The sequence below is a fragment of the Vombatus ursinus genome, unplaced genomic scaffold (assembly GCF_900497805.2).
Source record: "Vombatus ursinus unplaced genomic scaffold, bare-nosed wombat genome assembly UNPS02014894.1, whole genome shotgun sequence".
Taxonomy (NCBI): Eukaryota; Metazoa; Chordata; class Mammalia; order Diprotodontia; family Vombatidae; genus Vombatus; species Vombatus ursinus.
The window spans coordinates 2,798,036-2,820,719 of NW_020954672.1; the positions used below are offsets into that span (position 1 = coordinate 2,798,036).

Genomic DNA, 22,684 nt, shown 5'->3' on the forward strand with positions numbered 1-22,684 from the left:
CGGTTTTGGAACCTCCTGCCCCAGTCAGCGCACTATACTTTCTGAACCTTGCCTCCCAAAGCAGACAAATCCCAAAACAAAAGGCAATGTGGTGTAGTGTGTAGGGCATTGGATTTGTAGTCAGGATGAGTTTAAATCCCACCTTAGGCACTTAGATGACCCTTACAAGTCATAATCTCTCTGAGCCTAGTTTTCCTTATCTATAAAAAGCCGGAGTTTGAATTGATGGTCTCTAACGTCCCTTTGTCCTCTGAAATCTTTGGTCCATGAATATCCCTTATGCCAGAGTGACTCGAGGCCAGTCTCTTTCTCTGAGAGATTATAGAGCTATGAGTAAATCCCAGAACCCGTCCTGAGACAGATCCACTCCTCTGGTCAGCCTAGAACTGAATCAGCATCCAAGATGAGGGGATCAGAGATTAAGGCCAATGTTGACTTGCATCCTTTAGAATATCAAACAAGTAATGTCTGTTCCATTTCCCAATATCATGTTTGTTTCTAATCAAACTAATTATTCATTGGAGGAAAATGATGACTCTGGAAAAAATGGAGTACAGATAGGTATTTCTTCTTCTGCAAGGTGTTAGATAAAGTATGGTCAAAACTTTAATTGACCTTTCTATTTTCAAAATGGGAGAATAAGTTCGAAGCAGAATGAAGTTAATACTTTCGACTTTAAAATTTCTCTATTCTACCCAAGAGCAGTCATTTTATTTTGTTTATCTCCCTCTCCTATAATAGGAGATAGTGCAGACTCTTTAATTAATGGTTGCAAAGCAGAGAATGCTAAAGATCCCATGGTAATTAAGAGGTCATCTTGTGAAGTCATTTGAAAGATATTTAAGTAAAAAGTCTTGCTGTTTCAAAAACAATGAGGGAAAAATCCTTCCCCATTTGGCATCAGCTCACAATTTTTATGGTAGATTTGATCAGGTACCAGAGACTAAAGTATCTCTAGTTTTAGAGGCTGGCTATGAGCTCAATGAACTGGGAACCATACTCTCCTCACTTAGCTCTGCAACTTGTCTGCTCAAAAAAATCACTGACTCATAATCATAGATAAAAAATAAAATAGATAAAAATCATAATAAATATGAATATATTTATTCATGTAAAATATGATAAAAATCATAGATATTACAGAACATAGAACTAAATGAGAATCACGATATGTGGATTCTAATGGGGTTAATAATGGCCCTTACCTCCCATGTTGTTGTGAGGATAAAATGAGATAATATTTGCAAGGTAACTCACAAACCTTGGAACATTATATAAATATCATTGTTGTTGTTGTTAATACCATTGGTAGGACTTCCTTTAAGCACCAACTACAATCCCACTTTCTAAAGGAAGCCTTTCCCTCTTTGCCCTCTTAGTTCTAGTGCCTTTCTTCTGTTAATTATCACTTATTTATCCTGTATCTATAGCTTGTTTGTATATATTTGTTTGCATGTTGTCTGCCCCAATAGATCGTGAGCTCATTGAGGGCAGGGCCTATCTTTTGCCTTTTTGTGTATCCCCAGCCTTAGCACAGTGCTGGCACAGAGTAGGTGCTTAATAAATGTTTATTGATTGATTATTGACTAGAGAAGGGAAACCCATATAATAAAGGGACTCTATACTATGCTTTACAAGACAGTCAGTGTGAAGGAACTTGAAAGAATTATGGATATTTAGCCTGGGGGAAAAGGAAAACTTAGGGAAAATATGGCAGCTGTCTTCACCTGCTAGAAGGATTGTTATATAGGAAAGTTATTAGAAGCACTGAGAAGATGTAGGTTCAAATTACACCTCTGATTATCATTATTACATTTGTGAACTTGGGCAAGTCACTTAGCTTCCTTCGTCTTCAGTTTCTTCATCTGTAAAATGTACCAGATAACCTCCGAGGTCCCTTGCAGATCCAGATCTATGATCCTATGACCTATTATGGTGGACCTAGGGCCAATGGACAAAGGTTATAGAAAGGAAGATTTGGATGCAATCATCAGGAAAACCTCCTAAAAATGAGAGTCATCCAAATATGAGATGAGCTGCCTTGGGGGAGAAAGGGAAGTCCAGATAGTAACTTGCCTGTCATTGGAGATCTTCAGATGGAGGCTGGATAATTACTTAGCAGCAATATTGCTGAAGGAATTTCTATCCCTTTGCCACTTACCTGCCCATAATTTGGAGGTAAAAAGGCAACAGAAGCTGGGGGAATTAGCAAAGGCACAACACAGAGCAGAGGTTCTTAATTTGGGATCCACAGATCTGTGGATTGATGTCAAAGAGTCCATGAATTTGGAAGGGAAAAAATAACATCTTTCAATATAATTTTTCTGAAAGTCATATAATCTTGTGATCCTATAGATATCCCATACATTAAATTATTTGTTCTGGACCTTTACCAGTGTTATTGTCAACCCTTCCTTGATATCTTACACAGCCAATCAGTTACTGCAAAACATACTCAAAATGGAGTAGTGGAAAGAACAGTGGCCTGGGTATCAGGATACCAACCTTGATTCTGGTCTATACTGTATAATTGAAGAACTCTTTGATCTGACCATGAGAAAGCTCCTTTACTTATCTGGGTCTCAGTTTATACATCTATAAAAGAAAGATATTGGACTAAATGATTTCAGAATTCTGTGATTCTAGATGCCCTTCTCAAGGGTCTTCCAACCTCTGGGATTCTATGATCCTAAGAACAGGGTCAGATTGGAGTCTCATTTAAAATGGGCCTTACAAATTGGACTTTGAATCAACCAAGCTTTGCTAATATTCTATTTAATTAGAAAATAGTTTAGCAGTTGGTGAAGATGGCAGTCTTCCAGAACTATATAATCTTTTGGATAACCCAATATTCATGCATTAGTTAGCCAATTATTTAATGCATTCATTCATAAAACAATATTAATTGCATCAATGATACTATAATCCCAGCTCCTTTATCTTCTCTTCTGGAGGCCCTTCCTCTCCCAATCCTTTCATTTATCCTCTGAAGCAATTTCCAAGTTCTCATTTATGAGATTACAAAAAAAAATTCTACAGATCAAACTTTTCTCAAGTCATTTCCTGTGAGGAGTAAGTGCTCACCATGAGAAGACCCTTTAAGAGAGTTACAGTTCCACTTCTGGAGTACCACTAGTACACACACATACACACACACACACACACACACACACACACACACACACACACACATCACCTGGACTCACTTAATTATACAGTGGAAAGATCACTGGCCAAGGAGTCAAGTACTTGATTTTTAGGCCTAGGTCTTCTACTTACTAGTGATATGAAGGCAAGTAAGTGACTTAATCTCTATGAGCCTGAGCTCCCTCATCTGTAAAATGTAGATAATGATCATGCTACCTATGTTACTGCATAATAACCCTGTAACACAGGTTAAAGTGCTGGATCTGAAGTCAGAGAACCTGGGTTCAAATTCCAACTCTGCTACTTAGTATTTGTGTCATGTCAAACAAGTCACATAACATAGACCTCAGTTTCCTCTTCTGTAAAATAAGAGGTGTGGACTAGATGACCTCCCAAGTCCCTTTCTAAGATTCTATGGATCTCTAGGACACCTTCCAACTCTGAACAAATGGTCTTATAGCAAGAATGAAAATAGATATTTTCTGAAAGTCCCTTCCACAAGCAAATCGATTTTTCTATAATCCTAATCACTCATAAAGTGATTGTTGAGAGAATAATAGGGCAAAATAGATTTGATACTCTTCATCAATCTCAAGGACTTTGGTCAAAATAATTTTTTTTTCTCTGCTTTAAATTCTGTCCAACAAGCGCATGGCACAGCATAGGATTCAGGCTCTATTGAAAAGGAGGCAAATTTTATCTACCTCCAGAAAAGTATGAAAGACTGAAATGACAAGCATGACAAAAACCATGAGAAAATGAAGGGAGTCAGAAATCAGAGATTGTGCTTCTTGACTGTTCAAAGACTCTTTGGGATAACAAATGCCCCCCAGGGGTCATCTAGTCCCAAACCCCATTCCCAGGAGGAAGTGTATCTCAACCATCCCAGAGCGGTAGGTGTCTGCTCTTTATTCTTAAAGACCTTCAAAGAGGATTCTTCCACAGTCTCACTCAACAACCTATTTCAGTTCCTAAGGCCCCTCACTACTAGAGGAAGTATGGCTTCTAATCCTAGCTCTTTCCACTCATAAGCTGGATAAAAAAAAAAAACCTCCCTTCCCCAACCTACCAGATGAATGGCAGAGAAACAAATGAAGAGCCAGATGTGACAGACAAGGACAGAATCTCCTGCTCTATCCAATATGAATTATGGACTAGCAACTGGCCTTCATAATCACCCTTCTTCCCCTGAATATTCTCTATTCACCTCTCTCTTCCATATGTTTAACTTTGGTTGACCAACCCATTAGGTTGCAGGTGAGAGACAGCATGACATCATCATCATCATCATCATCACATATATAGCTATTTAAGTTTTGCAAAGTGCTTTATAAATATTATCTTACTTTATCCTCACAACAATCCTGAGAGGTATGTTATCATTATCCCCATTTTACAGATGAGAAACTGAGGCAGCAGAGGTTAAATGATTTTCCCAGGATCATACAGCACTAGCTCTCCCAGTAAGTGTCTGGGGCAGGATTTGACTTGGGTTTTTCTGACTCTAGGTCCAGCATTTTGTCCACTCCACTCAGCCACCAAGCTGCCAATAGAACATAATGCAAAATGTTCTGTACTCAGATTCAGGGAGCCCTGGGTTCAAATCCTGCTTTTGGTATTTACTGGTTGTGTGATTATGGGCCAGTCACTTAAACTCACTAAGCCTCAATCTCCTCATCTCTAAAATGAGAGGGTTGGACTAGTTGGCCCTTCCAGCTCCAAATCTATGATTGCACAATTCTCATTAACAAATTGACACTATGATGCAGCTGTAATACAGCAGCATGATTTAGAACAGAGGTGTCAAACATCTTGGCTACAGGCCACATTGCAGCCACCATTCCAGAGTGCAGCAAGAACCAGATTAAACTGTAATTGGGAAATATTCAACAAAATAAATAAAAATACAATAGAACACAGAGAACATTCATATGTGGGTTTTTAAGTCAATGTGCAGCCCACAGGGATCCTTATGGACTCATAAGGGATTCTTAGTAGCCTCATTTCTAGTCGAATGTGACGGCATTGGTATGGAGGGGCCCAAAGCTGAGAATCAAGACACCTGGATTCTATTTCAAATTCTTACACTAATTAGCTGTCGGACTTTGGTCAAATAACCAAATCACAGATTATTCCTAACTAGGCCTCCTTTGAGAATGAGAAGTTAAGAAGTCAGGCCAGATAGGACTGAAAAGTTGGGGATGGAGAGCTAAGGACAAGAGAGCCTTTTTGTTTTTGGGGTTTTTTTAATTAATTTATTTTGATTTATCAACAATCACTTCCCTAAGCTTTTGAGTTTTTAATTTTTCTCCCCCTCCCTCCCCACCTTCCTCCCCAAGACGGCACGCAATTTGATATAGGCTACATACACATTCCTACTAAACATATTTTCACATTAGTGATGTCGTAAGGAAGAGTTAGAGCCAATAGGAAGAACCACCAGAAAGAGGAAACAAAACACAACAGAAGAAAAAAATAGCAAATAATATGCTTCGATCTGCATTCAAACTCCATAGTTTTTTCTTTGGATGTGGATAGAATTTTCCATCAAGAGGCCATTGGAGATGTCTTAGATGCTTGTATTACTGAGAAGGATTAAATCTATCAATATTCGCACAATGTGGCTGTTACTGTGTACAATATTCTCCTGGTTCTGCTCGCTTCACTCAGCATCAGACCATATAAGTCTTTCCAGGTTTTTCTGAAGTCTGCTTGCTCATCATTTCTTATAGCACAATAGTATTCCATTACATTCATATACCACAACTTGTTCAACCATTCTGCAGTTGATGGGCATCCTCTCAATTTCCAATTCTTTGCCACCACAGAAAGAGCTGCTATAAATATTTTTGTACATGTGGGTCCTTTTCCCATTTGTATGATCTCTTTGGGATACAGCCCTAGAAATGCTATTGCTGGGTCAAAGGGTATGCACATTTTATAGCCCTTTGGGCATAGTTCCAAATTGCTCTCCAAAATGATTGGATCAGTTCACAACTCCACCAACAATGCATTAGTGTTCCAATTTTCCCACATCTTCTCCAACATTTATCATTTTCCTTTTTGTCATGTTGGCCAATCTGATAAGTGTGATGTGGTACCTCAGAGTTGTTTTGATTTGTACTTCTCTAATCAATAGTGATTTAGAGCATTTTTTCAAATGACTATACATGGCTTTAAAAAGAGAGCTTTTGTGCCTGAGTGTTGATGCTAGATCTGCTATGCTGATAAGAAAAAAGTTTTATGCTGGAAGAAAAGATAGTGTTGTATACGCAACACTGATCTTTGGGAAAGAAATCCATCTGGAGGTCATGCCAAGTAAGTAACTATGACTCCAGGTTCTCTCCAAGACTGAAAATAGGCTTTGTTTCTTCTTGGTACATTTCTTGAATTACATTTACTTTAGATTTCCCTCTGCAATATTTACATGTTCACCTCATCTTATTCTGACTATTCTGTTCTTCTCCCTCTGTCTGTCAAACTTTGGAGGTCCAACCCAGTTGGTAGTGAATATGCATGTTCAAATGTACCTGTAAGCAGTGATATATAAAGGAAAGATCCCTGGGCTGGGAGACAAGAGGTCTGAGTTCTAAATTAGAAGGTTGTACACTAGGATTTTCTCCAATTCTGTTTTTTTTTTTCCAACTAACAAAATTCCCTCTTGCTGCAATTTAAGTTCACTTCCTCTTTTGGAAGATAATAATAATAATAATAATCTCCTTTGGAAAATAATAATAAGAGCTCATATTTATGCAGGGTTTTCCTCCCAACAACCTTGTGAAGTGGATAGTATAAATATCATTTTCCCCATTTTATAGATGAGGAAACTGAAGCTCAGAGAGGTTAAGGGATCTGCCCAGAATCACGTAACTAATGTGATGGAACAAGACTCAAACCCAGGTTTTCTGACTCCAAGAACAATACTTTTCCACAATATCATATTTGCTCTTGTGTGCTGAGCAAGTAGGCATCATCAGTATTGGCAGTGGGAGCTCTTCTCTATATGATAAAATCTTTGGATTCACCTAAATGCTGTCATTAACCTTCCTTTCCAGGCTTCCCTCTTCCAAACCTAACTAAACCCAACTCTTTTAAATATGATTGAAAGCAAAAAGTGGGGGTGGGGGTAACGATGAGCAAGCCCAGCTGCCTGGGTACGGATGCCAAGACAGCTATGATGACAAGAGAGGTTTTTGTACTGGGACTGCAGGCAGTGTGATATACTGATCTTTGGGAATGGAACGCACCTGGAGGTTGTGCCAGGTAAGTAATGGTGACATTATGTTCTTCTTTCCTACAGAGCAAGTTGATTTTGTTTCTCCTAAGTACATTTCTCCCAATTCATCCCCACCCCCTACAATACTCCCTCATGATCATCTATCTTACCCTGATTATTCTCCCTTCTTTTCCTCTCCCTGTCTGTCAAACTTTGGGAGTTCAACCCAGCTGGCAGAAATCATATAGATATGCTAAAATACCGATAACAAGGCTATGCTTTAGAGTAGAAAAGGCACTGGAAGGGGAAGGAGGAGGCCTGGATTCTAATTCCAATTCTGCCACTAACTAGCTATGGGGCTATAGGCAAGGGACATTTCATCTCCATGTCTCAGTTTTCTCATCTGTAAAACATGAAGTTTGCTAAACTTCTTTCCAATTCCATAGGTTCTTTTAGTTAACTCCCTTCTGCAGCAAATTAAGCCTCCTTCCTCTTACCCTGTCTTTTGGAAGATGTGAATGAATGAATGAATGAAGCAATTACTAAGTGTTCTACTATGTGCAAAGTCACTGTGCTAAGTGCTGGATATACAAATAGAAAAATAATAATACTTAATAGAAAAATAATATTTCATTTCCATGTAGGACTTTCTTCACAATAGCCCTGTGAAGTAGTTTAGATAAATATCATTATCCCCATTTCACATGTGAGGAAATTGAAGCTCAGAGAAATTAAGTGACTTGCCCAGGGTCACATAGCTAGTAATTATTAGATCTTGGGCTCAAACCTAGTGTTCCTGACACCAAGACCAGTAAGCCCTCTTCTGCTCTTCCATTTCCTCTCTTGTTTGCTAAACATGTGGACACCATCCGACATATTATAATAATGATAACTATGTATATCTTTCTAATCTTCTGCTTCATTGATATAGGGAACTTCTACTGAGGAAATTCTCTTTATCAATGCAGATTGCCAAATGCTCTGCAGCTTACAGTCATAAGCTTGTCTGGGGCACTAAGTCATGTCAAGTCAACAAGCACTATAATTTACTCCCACAAGAAGGAGTATTGATAGTAAGAGCTCCCTTCTACATAATACAATCTCTAGATTCACCTAAATGCTGTCATTTACCTTCCTTTCCAGTATTTCCTCTTTCAGGCCTAACTAAATCCAATTCCTTTAAACACACTCAGGAGACAACATGACATTATAGAGAAAATGCTGGATTTAGAATTAGGAAGAAAGGGATTCAGATCCTATCTCTAGCACTTATTAGCTATGTGACTATAGGGATGTCTCAAACCTCTCAGAACCTCAATTTCCCCATCTGTAAAATGGAACAAAAAATGATTGTAGGACCTACCTCTCGGGGTTCTCACAAGACTCAAATATGATTATGTATATAAGGCTTTTTGCAAAATTTAATGTTTTCTATGTTAGAGGCAGTGTGGTATAGTTGGTGAAGACAGCCTCAGACATTGGCCTGTTATAGATATTAACTGTATAACCCTGGTTGATCTCCCCACTCCAGTTCATTCTCCACTCAGCTATTAAATTGATCCTCCTAAACAATAGGTCTGACCATGTCACCCCTGCCCCCACCATTCAAAAAGTCCAATGGCTCCCTATCACTCCCAGGATTAAAAATAAAATCCTTTCTTTGCCTTTTAAAGCCATTTAAAACCTGGCGCCTTTCTACGTTTCCTGTCTTCTTACTCCCCTCCACATACTCTGCAACCCAGTAATACTTCTCTTCCCAGAGTTGACTCTGCACATTTTCACTGACTGTCCCCCATGCCTGGAATGCTCTCCCTCCTTTTCTCCATCTCCTGGCTTCCCTGGCTTCCTTCAAGTCCCAGCTAAAAAACAAACTTTCTACAAAAAGCCTTTCCCTATCTCTCTTTATGCTAGTGCCATTGTGCTAATGCTCCATTTATTATCTTCAATTTCATATATATATTTCTATAGATATATATAGATACAGATCTATAGATCACCTAGATAATCTCCATTGTGCATAGTTGTTTTCATATTGTCTTCCAATGAGACTGTGAGTTCTTTGAGAGCATAGACTGTTATTTGCCTTTCTTTGTATTCCTAGCACTTAGTACAGTGTCTGACACATTTATTATTGTTGTTCAGTTGTTTGTTGTGTCCAACTCTCCATGACCCCATTTTGGAGTTTTCTTGGCAAAGATACTGGAGTGGTTTGTCATTTCCTTCTCCAGCTAAGTTTACAGACGAGGAAACTGAGGCAAACAGGATTAGGTGACTTGCCTTGTATCACATAACTAGTAAGTATCTGAGGCCAGATTTGAACTCTTGAAGATAAGTCTTCCTGATTCTAAGCCCATTGCTCTATCTCCTGCTCCATCTAGCTGCCTGTCTGACACATAGTAGGTACTTAATAAGTGTTTATTGACTTGACATAACTTAGTCCCCCAGACAAGTTTATGATTGTAAGCTACAGAGCATTTGGTGATCTGCATTGATAAAGGCAATTACCTCACCAGAAGTTCCCTAAATCAATGAAGTAGGAAATTAGATTGATATACATAGTTATCATTTTTATAATAACAATAATTATTATTATTTCCATTAACCTTTCCACACAGATCTTATTCCCTCTAGCACAGGAAAGCGAGAAAATATGGATAACAATCTTTTCAGATTTTGAAAATAAAATAGGTTTCCATTTTCTAATGCTTATTCTTTAAAAGACCTTCCTTAAGGCTGAGTGTCAAGAGGTCAAAACAGATAGGACTAAAAACCTGGGGCTAGGGAACTGAGAATCCATCTACCTGGTTGTTGATGCCAAGAGAAGAGTTATGTTAAAAAGAAAAAAAGAGTTTTCTTCTTGGGACCACAGGCAATGCTTCATATTTAACTAATCCATGAATCTTTGGGAAAGGAACCCAACTGGAGGGCATTCCAAGTAAGTGACTGTAACTCAGTGTTTCTTCTGAGACTAAAAGTTGGCTTTGTTTCTCAAGTTAATTGGGGGGGGGGAGACTGAAAGATTCTCCCTACAACATTCCCCTCATGATTATCCCTCTTACCCTAAATGTTCTTTGCTTCTCTTTCTTTTCCTTTCTGGCAAACTTTGGAAGTCCTACCCAGTTGGCAGCAAATAAATGGATTTTGAATGTACCTGTAATGAGGTGGTACTGTATTGTAGAAAGAACAATGGTCAGAGAGACAAGAAGTATGGATTGAATCACCATCCCAATAGGCAGTGACCACTGGGAAATTCTCCAGCAGAGTCAAAAAGATTCTACTCTCCACTAGTATAATGTTATTGTCTGATCTTGGAAAAGTCACTTCATCTCTATAGGATTTTTTCCTCTTTTTTAAAATAGGGAAATTGGTTTAGATAAGGTAAAATGTCCCTTCCATCTCTAACAGTCAAGGAGATTAAATGAGAATTTAAGGGCAGAGGCCAGGAGGAAAATAAAGGTTAGCCAGGGACAGTCCTCCTTTCATGATGTGGTACAAGATGTCAGTATAGAGGGGATACCAAGAAACCCGGGGGATTTTATAAAAATCTTAGCACCCAGATGATATCAGACTTCAAACGAGATACCAACATATGTGCTTAGATCTCAGAAAGCCCCATAGATCTGTGGGTCTCCAGTCAAGCCCCCTGCCCTCCCCTTTTTGAGTTGTGCAACCAAATTGATGGAGAACAGAGTTGCAGCAAAGGTGTTTTTGTACGGTTGGTTTCAACAGTGCCTATGCTGCACAGCTCATCTTTGGAACAGCAACTCAGCTTATTGTCGAACCAAGTAAGTAGCACACTTTTCTATTATACTAATATTAGAGATGAGATACTAGTCCCTCCACAAGAGAGAGCTTCCCACAGCCCTGAAAAGCTGAAATTCCTTGGGGAGATTAAAAAAACTTTAAAGGAAAATTCCATCCCAACAGAGAGAGTTGATTAAATTCTATAGATTGACCTGTTGGATTTACTTTAAGGAAATGTCATTGTATTTGGCAGGCCTATTCCAGAGTTCAGTGTTGGCAGACAGGCCCCTTACATCCATTTAAATAAAACCCATTTCTGAGTTAGTGCTTCTGGCTGGGGACATTGTATTTGACACACAGTAGAAAGGCAATGCCAGAAGTGATAAGGCTTTCTTCCCTGCTTAGGAAAAGAAGAGCCAAGAACTGAATTGGGAAGCAAAAAAGGAAGAAAGAAAGGAAAGAAGTAAGGAAGAAGAAAGGAAAGAGAAAAAGAAAGGATAGATAGATGGATGGATGGATAGATAGATAGATAGATAGATAGATAGATAGATAGATAGATAGATATCTGGATGGATGGTTGGATGGATGGATAGATAGATGGCTAGATAGACAGATAGCAGAGAGGATGTTTGCTCTTTCAGGTAAGAGGAAGAGCATCATGCTACTATCTTGTCACAATCTCTGTGTTTAGTTGCAATCCATATAACTATAGAATGTGAGAACTGTAAGAAAAATTTGGAAATAATCTAGTCCAGCTCCCTCATTGTATAGATAAAGAAACCGAGATCCAAAAGGGGTAAGTGATTTGTCCAAAGTCATCACAGCATATTAGTTGCAGTATTGGTTCCAGAACCCAGGTTTCTAGACATCCAGGCCTGTGCTCTTTTCTGAGCATTGCATAATGCTGCCTTTATGCCAAAGCACCCAGGCTCAGACTCAAAGACCACACAAAACCGGGAGGCCAGAGTACCTGCCTGCATAGAGCCCTTTCATGTTAATTAGTCTCTTTCCAGATTTCAGAAAGCAAGACCAGGGCAGCATCTGCCACAAGCAATACTTCAGAGTACTTCTCGCCTAGTCCGTTACCTCTATGAGCCTAGGGGAGTCAGCCTTACAGTTTAGCAGCAGGCACCCAGCTATTAAACTTATCTTTAGAATAGACCCCAATTTGACTGTGCAGGATAATGAGCACTGATGGTTCCTGGAGGCTCCTGAACCATAGGGGAAGTGTTTGAAGACCTGGGGGACAGGGAAAGGATGATGTTCATTGTGCTAGATAAACTTTGGCAGGAGATTATCCATTATAGCAACCTAACTGTTGGTTCATCTATTGCCTGAGGACCTGTGAAAAGTCTACACAAAGTAATTGTACTTTAATGTTAAGTCATTTTCGGAGCCTGAAGAGTCCAATGAAGTGGGTTTCCCCACTGATCCATAGCTGGTGTATCCCAGGGGGAAATGAAGATTCACAATGAGGCATGTTTCTGTGGCCAGGCTTACACTGACAGCATTAGATGGATACCTACTCCTCTGCAAAGGGAGTTGATTAAACTGTGAAGATAAACCCATTAGATTTATCTTAAGAAAGTGTCACTGGAGTTGGCAGGTTTGTCTCAGAGCATGGTGTTGGCAGACAAATTCTTTTCAATTATTTTAAAAAAACTTATTCCTGAAATAGGACTTCTGGCCCAGGATATTGTAACCAGTAAAACAGAGCCAAAGGGGCTGGGATTCTCTTCATCATGAATAGGTCCCAAAGGGGTTTGCATAGCCTATCCCCTGAGCTCAACAAATTCATCTTAGTCACCTGAACTGCTGGGTTTCTCAGCTGACACTATGGAAGGATGAGGCAGCCATTCAGACTGGTGTCCAACAGTGTCTCTACTTTCCCAGTCAATAGTAACCTTCTAGAGCAGAGGGTCCTTTCATTGCCTTTACCTCTATTAGCTGAATCTGGTAATCCTCTCTTAAGGAACAAGACAAAATGCAATGCAACGGAGGAAGGAGAGAGACAGAAAAGAGGTATAGTTAATTGCTGTGTGAATATCTGGGGCTGGCAAATGGCAGCTGAGAAAAAAAAGTAAATATTTGGGTTTTTTTGTTTAATTCATTTCCACTTGGAAATGAGAATTACTTGCAACAAACATTTAAGTCTATTCCTTCAGGAGGTTGGAGAGAGAGGAAAATGATGAAAACTTCAAGCCCTGCCCAATGGAGCTGATCCACATTACCCAGAGGCACCATCTTCCCTACTTGATTTTCCACTAGTGGAGACATACTTTCTAAAGGAATGGAGCATGAGGTGACAAATGTGAAACTGAAGGAGTGTGAAGTCTGTGCTTCTAATCAAATCTCTTGCCCCGGAGAGATTTGCACAACACATCAGCACCTCGTTTAACCACCAACCTCCCCATCCAGACACCAATTTTTCAGTAGTGGAACAAAGTATGACTTGAGTGGCCTTTGAAGTTCAATTTTCCATATTCACTGAAACCTCACGAGACTTGCCTCCAAGTCCACATACCATAGAAATTATAAAACAAAATTATTTTTAAAAAATGCTTTCTAGAAAGAGGAATTTTCTCTCCAAGGCATCCATAACACATAGGCATGGAAAGCATCCCCCAAAAGAGCCAATTTCCTGATTTCCTTTCTAGACTCTGAGGTTAGTGGAAAATACCTCACTTGGCCCAGTGAATCATAAAGCAGATTCAAATCCATGGTAAGGCTCTCTCTGAGCGATTTGGAGCAGAAAGGGAGATTTACAAGGAAAAGGAGGATAGAGAATTCGTTTCTAGTGGAGAAGCCATCCCTCTGACCCAAGAGAGAGTCCTACTCACCAGAGTAAAAGATAGGACAAATTTCTAAATCACTTCATCACTGGCTTTGCAACCATTAAAAAAAATGTCTCTCTTGGTCTGCCTTCCAGCTATAATATCTCTTCTCTGGTATCCATCCCACTGAAGTGGCAGATAAATTTCCTATCTTAAGAGCCACTACAGGGCAAAATGTTACCCTTATCTTGCCCCATTTCTCAGCCCTGCCTTTGCGACCCTCTCAATGTGAACTTCATGTTTAGCATCTCTAATGACCTCTGGCACTTAAAGTGGTGATAGCTTCAAAGGCAAAAGAGAATTCACACAACCAGCCCCTGGCCTTGGTGAGGGTGGCTTTGTAGTTCCCTAGCTTGTCTGGTTTCTTGACTGAGGCTCCAGGCTAGCTGGGGAACTGGCACAGATGTTCTTGCCCAGGGCCTAAGTCAGCAGTGGGCTAGTTATGTGCATGACTGTGTAGCAGAGTGCTCCTGGCACACCCGGGCAATGCATTTTGGATCTGGTACTAAGCTCTCAGTAGAGCCAGGTGAGTTACAGTTTTTTGTCTATTTCTTAGATTAATTTCATCTCTCTCAATGGTACCATTTTCTTTACTTTGATGGTCACATTCCTTAGGGAATGTTACAAGAGATGGTGAACTGCAGATTTAAAACAGGATAGAGTATGGCACACTAGGTTAGGGAATTAAAGAAACTCCGTTTTGTTTTAGAAATCTTCAGAGCATCCCAGAAATGAAAGGAAATGAAAAGGAAATGAAAGAAGTATGACACTATTGTCCAGGGGTCAGGACAAAAGACACACACACACACACACACACACACACACACAGCACACACCTTAGTTCCAGTTCTCCAGAGATTTGCTTCACGTATCCACATCCCTTTGGCCATGCTGATCTAGCCTAAAAATGCGTCCTCTGCTTTAGACATCCTTGGGAAAATATTGTTGACAAATGTGGTACATCATATGGAGTATATTCAGGATTTGAAGTTGAAGTTACATCCTATGCTTCTTGGTAACCTTGAAATCTTCAGGCACAGTGCTACATAAAACACCCTATGTACACTCACTACCATCAAAAATACAGCAGATATGTTGAGATACAGATATATATAGATATACATACATAAGCTGCCAGGCAAATAAAGCAAGTTCAAGGTGAAGTATATGCTTATTTGAGTGTTCTGTCTGACAATTTAATCTTAACCGTTGACTGATTTCCATGAAAATGGGAAAGACCAAAAGTAGGATTGTAAATTCAAAACAAATCACATTTTTAAATTAGCAAATGTGATTCTATTTGGGAAGAGGAAAGGTGTGAAAGATCAGAAAATTCAAAAGAAGTAAATTCAGAGCATATTTCAATTCAATACAATTCAATTTAATTCATTTCAATTTAATTCATTTCAACAAGCATTTATTATGTGCCCACTATATGCAAGGCACTGTTAAGAGCCAGCAATAGTATCAGTGAAAGATAACACAGGTCTTACTTTTAAAGAGTTTATCATTTAAAAGAGGAGTAAAAAAGATACAAAAATAAGTGTGATACATGGTGGAATGTTATAGATGTAGGAGCCCAAAAATGACTTTTATTCAACATCAAAATTCAATTTTTTTAGCATTGGATATGAAGTCAAGTGAGATGCTAGTTTGAATCCCAGCTACAGTGATTATTAGCTGTGTGACCCTGAGCAAGCCACTGAGCTTCAGTTTTCCCATCCATAAAATAGGGGGTAACTATTTTCTTTATAAGGTTAAAAAGACAGTGCTTTGTAAACTTTAGAACACTATGAAACCTATTATTATTGAAGCCAAATGTAACATCTTAACCAGAGGTTCTTAACCTGAGATTTATGAACTTCTTCTTTAATGTAATTTGATAACTGTATTTAAATGTCATTGGTTTCCTTAGTAATAATATGCATTTTATTTTATGCATTTAAAACCATTACTCTTAGAAGAGTCAATAGGTTTCCACAAACTGCCAAAAGGGTCCCTTCACACACACAAAAAAAGGCTAAGAACCTCTATATTGTGTTTACACATATGAACCATGTTTAACCACATTCAAGGTTTTTTGGTTTTGTTTTATTTTATTTTAATCCAATTAAACAACCTTTGCTTGATCATCAGGATGTCATAAAACTGATTATAAAGATTTTTTAACTTTTCAAGTAATTATTGGTCAGTTGAAAATTATTGATTAGTCTCAACTATTGGCTCGATTATTGTAAATTCATTATTGACTAGTCTTGGTACTAATCAAGACAGGGATCATAAAAAATATTCTAGCAAACCAGTATACTACGATCAAATTCAGCATATCAATAGTATTCAATAGTAGACTATCATTTCCCAAGCTTATAGTTAAAAACATAAGCCTCTTCTTCTATACTTTAGGAATGCCATGCAGAAGAGCAATTCCATTTTTTTTGCATGGCCCTCAAATACAGAATTCAAAGCAATGGGTGGAAATTGCAGAGAGGCAGATTTAAACCTGACATAAGGAAAATTACCCTGACTATTAGACCAAAGGTGGGATAGGCTGTGTTGGGAGGTGATGAGTTCCGAGATCTTCAAGCAAAGACCAAAAGCAGAATTGTAAGTTCAAAACAAATCACATTTTTAAATTAGCAAATGTGATTCTATTTGGGAAGAGGAAGGGTGTGAAAGATCAGAAAATTCAAAAGATTGGGTTTATTTTATAACTGGATTTGATGTAAAGAGCATTCTTGTTCAGGTACAGGTTAGGTTAGATGGCCCAACTCTGCGAGTCGGTAGCTTGCCTCCTGAGCTAGGATCAAGAATCTCAGGTCAGCATTCTATAGTTCAAGTCAATGGAATTGCCTTTGACTTTCTAGAACTATAGAATGTTCAAGCTTATATGTTCCAACTAGTCTGTTTTTATAGAGGAGGGAAATGAGTCCTACAGAACTGAAAGAAATTTCCTGAGGTCACAAAAGTAGTTCATAGCAAAGACTACACCATAACCAGGGTCAACCAGGTCCAGTTAGGCATTCTTTCTTGGGGGGGGGGGTGTATTTGCTTGGTAACTCCAGCTCAAAAGAAATCCAGGCATTCTCTCACCAAGCTTATTAACAACAGCATAGAAAACCTGATGTCCTTCAGTTCTCCAGCAACCTTTGACCATAACAGAAATGGTAACCTGCATTATTGCAGCTGGGTAGACCTAAGTCTATGATGGTAAATGATTTTTTTCTTTATTAATTCAATCACCTTCCCCACCTCATGAGATCCTTGCTCTGTGTCTGAAAGAGGCTCCAGAAGCCATCTAATCAAATCCCCCTCAATCAGGATGTCACTCTTCTCTGGTATGGATATGACTGTAGTCAAGATGGATTATTAGGGGCAAGTCAAGAGGCTGCTAGAATTAATGGAAAATTCATTACAGATGAGGAAACTGAGTGTCCATAAAAACCAGCAGAAATTTATTTCAGTCCAAGATCAAACCTGGGAGATCAAACTGAAGTATCTCTGCTAAGAAGGGGAGAAGGGAGGAGAGGATATGGAAGAGAGAGAGTGGTGAGTAGGGAAGGAAAACAGAAAGCCATTTGTCATGGGTGGTTTCTAGCCGTTAATACTGAGGTTGTCCGTTGGTTTCAGCTAACTCAGGGAAAGGTGGGAGATTTCTCATGTACTACTGGGGTGTTTGAAAGCAGGTGCTGGGAGAGCACAAAGGGAGGGGTCCTTACCCTTTAATGATGAGGAGCTGATGATGGTAAGATAGACTTCTAGGAACCATCCTCCTATACTCAGTAAATATGAGCATAATCATATATTTTTACACTAAAATTTTCAGTTGAGAAATCTCAGGACCCATCTAACAGAGGATGTTAGAAGCCTATAGTCAAGACCAGAATACAATAGGAACTCCTTCTCTAACTTACTGTTCTGAACAGCTGGTTCTCTAGGAAGAAATTCTAAACTCATCATTTAAGTGCATTTTAAATGCCACCAGCTATCTTGGCTCTTCTCTGGTATTCATCCCACTGAACTGGCAGACAAATTTCCTATCCTATCCAGAGAGCCACTACAGGGCAAAATGTCACCCTCATCTTGCCGAATTTCTCAGCCCTGCCTTTGTGATCCTTTCCATATTCAGCATCTCTAATAGTCCCTAGCACTTGAAGTGATGGTAGCTTCAAAGGTAAAAGAAAATTCACACAACTAGTCCCTGATCTTGGGGAGGGGTGGGCTTTGTAGTTCTCTAACCTGCCTGGTTTCTTGGCTGAAGCTCTAGGCTAGCAGGAGAATAGGCACAGATATTCCTGTCCAGAGCACTAATTCAGCCATGGGCTTTCTGTCTCTCTAAAAGAAAGTCTACTCACTCAACAACGCAATGACTCTGAGCCATTCTGACCATAACTTTCTGTCAAACTTATCAGCCATGGTCCAGGCTCAAAATGACACCATCAGCACAGAGCTTTTATCCATGATATCCAGTATCCCATAGCTAATTGACTGCTGCCACAGAGTGCACAACTAAAGACTCAGAAGATAATTAGGTATAGTCCTGCCAAAGACAGGGATGATGGATGACTCTTATATCCTGTGTTCTGTGGCAATAAGAATGACAATGCTGAATCAGGATACTGTGAGTAACATAATCATCCCCTTGTTAGCCATATAAACATGACATTGATAATGATAATAGCTAACATTCATATAGTGCATCTCTTTCTGCTTCCCCTGCCCATCCTCTCGAGTGCTCAGGAATCAGCAAGCAGACAGCAGAGTTAAAAAACAGATCATTGGTAGAAAGTTGATCTTTAGAGTTAAAATAACCATTTCTACCATACCTTGGGTAGTCACCTCACAGAGAAGGTTGATTATATTTTTCAGAACTCCAAGAACCTTCTACGCCCTCAGTCTTTGTCATGAAAAATGGGACCAATGTTGCATGTCTGGTGAAGGACTTCTACCCCAAGCCTGTGGATATACATCTCGACCCAGACAACAATGCAACAGAAGAAGTGGTCACCACTGCCAATGGGAAGTTCAGTGCTGTCAAGCTTGGTCAATACAAGAAAGATTTGGAGCAAATTAAGTGTACAGTTCAGCACAACAATAAGACTGTGGAGGCTTCTTACAAAAGGTCTCATGAGGAATCCACTGATGAGAGTCCAGGTAGGATCTCAGGCAAAGAGGGAGTGGGAGAAGAATAAGAGAAGTTGTGGAAGGGAATACTGAACTTATCTCCAGCCTCAAAATGGCACCATACTAGAAATGAATCATAGCTAGGGAAGGGCTCTTGGTTCAAATATCTTGTGACTGAAGGTAAGTAGCAGTAGGGAAAATCCAAGTACATGGCCCCAGAAAACTCACATCACATGCATTTCTATATCACTAATTGGGGCATTGGAAGGAAACCCTTATAAGATGTGAAAAAACAGTAGACATAAAGATTCTAGGTTTGAGTCCTAGTTCTGACATTTACTTTGTTGATGTGACCATAAACACTGCACTTAGCCTCAATCTTCTTATCTATAAAAAAATGGTGGAAATAATGCTCATGTCACTGTAAGGAAAGTGCTTTGTAAACTATAAAGTGTTTTATAAATGTGAGTTATTATTCTCATCTCCCCTATGAACCTCCACCAGCTAATCAGCCCTTTCCACATAGCTTTCTCTTTGTTGTTGCTCAAGACTAATGGTTTATGGGGCACTGTCCAATCCAGACTGGTATTGACCCCCAAAAGGAAGTGGCCCAGCCTGTCCCAGCTATCAGATAGCCATAGGAAACTCCTTCAGAAGCTATGCATTTAAAGAGTCAGCCATACAACTTTCAATATTGGAATCATGAAGCAATAGAAAGCATTGGATTAGAAGTCAGAATAATTAATAACTCACATTTTTAGATTTATAAAGCATTTTCTTTGCAACAACACTGGGAGGTAGATAGTAAAATTATTAAGCACAGAGAGGTAAAGTGACATACCACTTGGTATTCAAACCTAAGTCTTCTGACTCCAAATCCAACACTATTATCACTACAGCGTAATATACTATCTATGTGATTGTGGGCAAGTCACTTCAATATAATTCGGTTCAACAAACATTTATTAAGTGCCTATTGTATGCAAGGCACTAAATGCACACAGTTGAAAAATGACAATCCCTCACCTCAAGGACCATGAATGAATACAATTCAAGGTAGAATGATATAGGGTCCAAGAGAACTGCAAAGTACTCTGGAAATTTTGAGAAATGAGATCACTTTAAGATGGAGGGATAATGAAAGCTTCATGGAAAAGATAACACCTGAGGAAAAAAGGTATTTCAGAAGAGCAAAAGTGATAAAACAGTACATTCCAGGCATAGAGAATGCCCTGTACACATGTAAGAGGAGGGAGATGTGAGAAAGATACTGCAAAATAGCTAGTGATCTATTTTGGCTGGAATATGGAATACATTAATGGTAGTAATATGAAATAAGTTTAGACACCTAGATTGGAGCTAAAATGTATATGACCTTAAATGCCAGACTGTAAAGTTTATATTTTTCCCATAGGTAATAGGGAGCCATTGATGATTCAGAGTCAGAATTTTGCATTAGGAAGATACTATTTGAAGTTGTGGGAAATATAAATTGGAGGAGAAGGAGACTAGGGCAAAGAGTTAGTGGGATGCAATGAATCAAGCAAAATGGGCCTGAACCAGGATAGTGGCAGTGAGTTGAGAGAAAGGGATAGCCATGAAGGATATTATGGAGATAGAATAAGTAGGACTTGGCCACTAGTTGAATTTGACAGGGGCAGAGGGGAAGGAGAGGGAAGAGTCAAAGGATGAATTAGTTTTTGAGCCTAAATTTCTGGAAGAATGGCTGTGCTATAAAGAGAAAGGCACAAGGGGCAGATAAGTGGTGCAGTGGATAGAGCTCTGGCCTTGGAGTCAGGAGGACCTGAGTTCAAATCCAGCCTCAGATACTTGACTACTTGACACTTACTAGCTGTGTGACCCTGGGCAAGTCACTTAATCCTGATTGCCTCACCGAAATGCAGAGAGAGAGAGAGAGAGAGAGAGAGAGAGAGAGAGAAAGAGAGAGAGAGAGAGAGAGAGAGAGAGAACATCCTATCCATCATGCAGTTGGAGCTAATGGGACTGGTACTCATCTGCATAGAAGTAGTAATTAAAGCCTTGGGAACGGAAAAAATCCCAAAGAGGGAAGACAAAGCCTTGCAAGGGACATAGACCTAGGGGGCAGTAAGACCATGACCCAGCAAATGAGACTGAGAAAAAGCAGTCAGAAAAGTAGAAGTGAGAAAGATAAGTGTAATAGAAGTTATAAATGGGGAGGATTTCCAGGAGGAGGAAGAACTCAATGGTATTCAATGCTGCAGAAAAATGATGAGGACTGGGGGAAAGGATGTTGGTTTTCACAATTAAAAAGCTGCTGATGACTTTTGAAAAAGTAATTTCCCAACCTTTCTGTGAGATTGGAAGCTAAGTTCTACACGGTTCTTCGTGCCTTTGTACTGCCAAACCCTAATATCTGGAATGCTCTCCCTCCTTACCACCACTTCCTAGAATCCCCGGATTCCTTTCAGATTCAACTCAAGGCACAGCTTCAGCATGAGGTCTTTTCTGGTGCTCCTAGCAGGCCCCTCTAACATTACCTTCTATCTACTCTCTACATATCGTAAAATATACCTAGTTCTCTATGCATTGTCCCTCATTGTAAGCTTCCTGAGGGTAGTAACCAGGTTTTTTTACTTCCTTTGTAGCCTCAGAGCACAGTGACGGACACATAGTATGTGATAGCATAGGTAAAACCTCTTTGCAAACCTCAAAGTACTTGTTTTTGTTATTGCTGTTGCTGCTGCAGTCAAGCTTTGTTGTTGAGTCGTTTCAGTCATTTGGGGTTTTCTTGGCAAAGATACTGAAGTAGTTTGCCATTTCCTGCTCCAGCTCATTTTACAGATAAGGAACTGAGGCAAAGAGGGTAAAATGACTTGCCCAAGGTCACACAGCCAATAAATGTCTGAGGCTGGATTTGAATTCAGGTCCTCCTGATTCCAGGGCCAGCGCTCTATCCATCCACTGAGCCACCTGGCTGCCCCACCTAGCACCAAATGCATGTCAACTGATAAATGCAAGGTGAGGAAGTGAAGGTAAGGAGTATAAACTACTCTTTCTAGAAATTTAGGAGTGTAGGAGAGAAAATAGGAAGGTAGCATGGTCAGGGAAAAAATGTTATAGGCCAGGACAGATCTGAGCATATATATAGGAAGGGATGAAAGGCCAACAGAAAGGGAGCAACTGAAGATGGATGAGAGAATGATTAATAGAACAAGCTCCCAGAGGAGAGAGGAAGTTTTAAGGTTACTCAACCTCATTAGGCCTTATTTACCTTGTCTGTAAATTTGAGGGGTTGGATCAGATGATGCCTTTGAGCTCTGAAATTCTATGATTGCCTTTGTATTCTACAGAGCCTCTTATGTTTTTATTTCATTCTTTCTAGACCTAGAAGAACCCATTGGCCAAGAGTGCCCCAAATCCACAGGTAAGTTTCAGTAAAGGGTTCAAATGGGGGCAGAAGAAATTGAAGACCAAATTCTGTAGTTCCCATATGGAGTGAGAGGGGGGACCAAAAACAGCTGAAAATAGAGACCAACAAAGAAACTTTACCTAAGAAATATGGGAGTCTACATCAATTAATCCCCCCCCACACTTGGTAGTACTTCCGGAAATTACTTGTGTGTGTTTGTATATATGTGTG

General features: G+C 39.5%; 2 protein-coding genes across 3 annotated transcripts in view; both read left to right on the top strand.

Annotated features, from left to right (window-relative positions):
- LOC114028696 overlaps window positions 1-22,684 on the top strand; it is a 468,075-nt gene that overhangs the window by 321,226 nt on the left and 124,165 nt on the right. The window lies entirely within an intron of this gene.
- The window catches only part of LOC114028695 (immunoglobulin lambda-1 light chain-like), a 94,035-nt gene that overhangs the window by 69,799 nt on the left and 1,552 nt on the right, over window positions 1-22,684 (top strand). For both annotated transcript variants that reach the window (XM_027842973.1, XM_027842974.1), the window contains exons 4-6: window positions 14,408-14,467; window positions 18,808-19,092; window positions 22,427-22,468. In XM_027842973.1, the coding sequence (XP_027698774.1) occupies window positions 14,408-14,467; window positions 18,808-19,092; window positions 22,427-22,468 (387 nt within the window). The remainder of the gene's footprint in view (window positions 1-14,407; window positions 14,468-18,807; window positions 19,093-22,426; window positions 22,469-22,684) is intronic.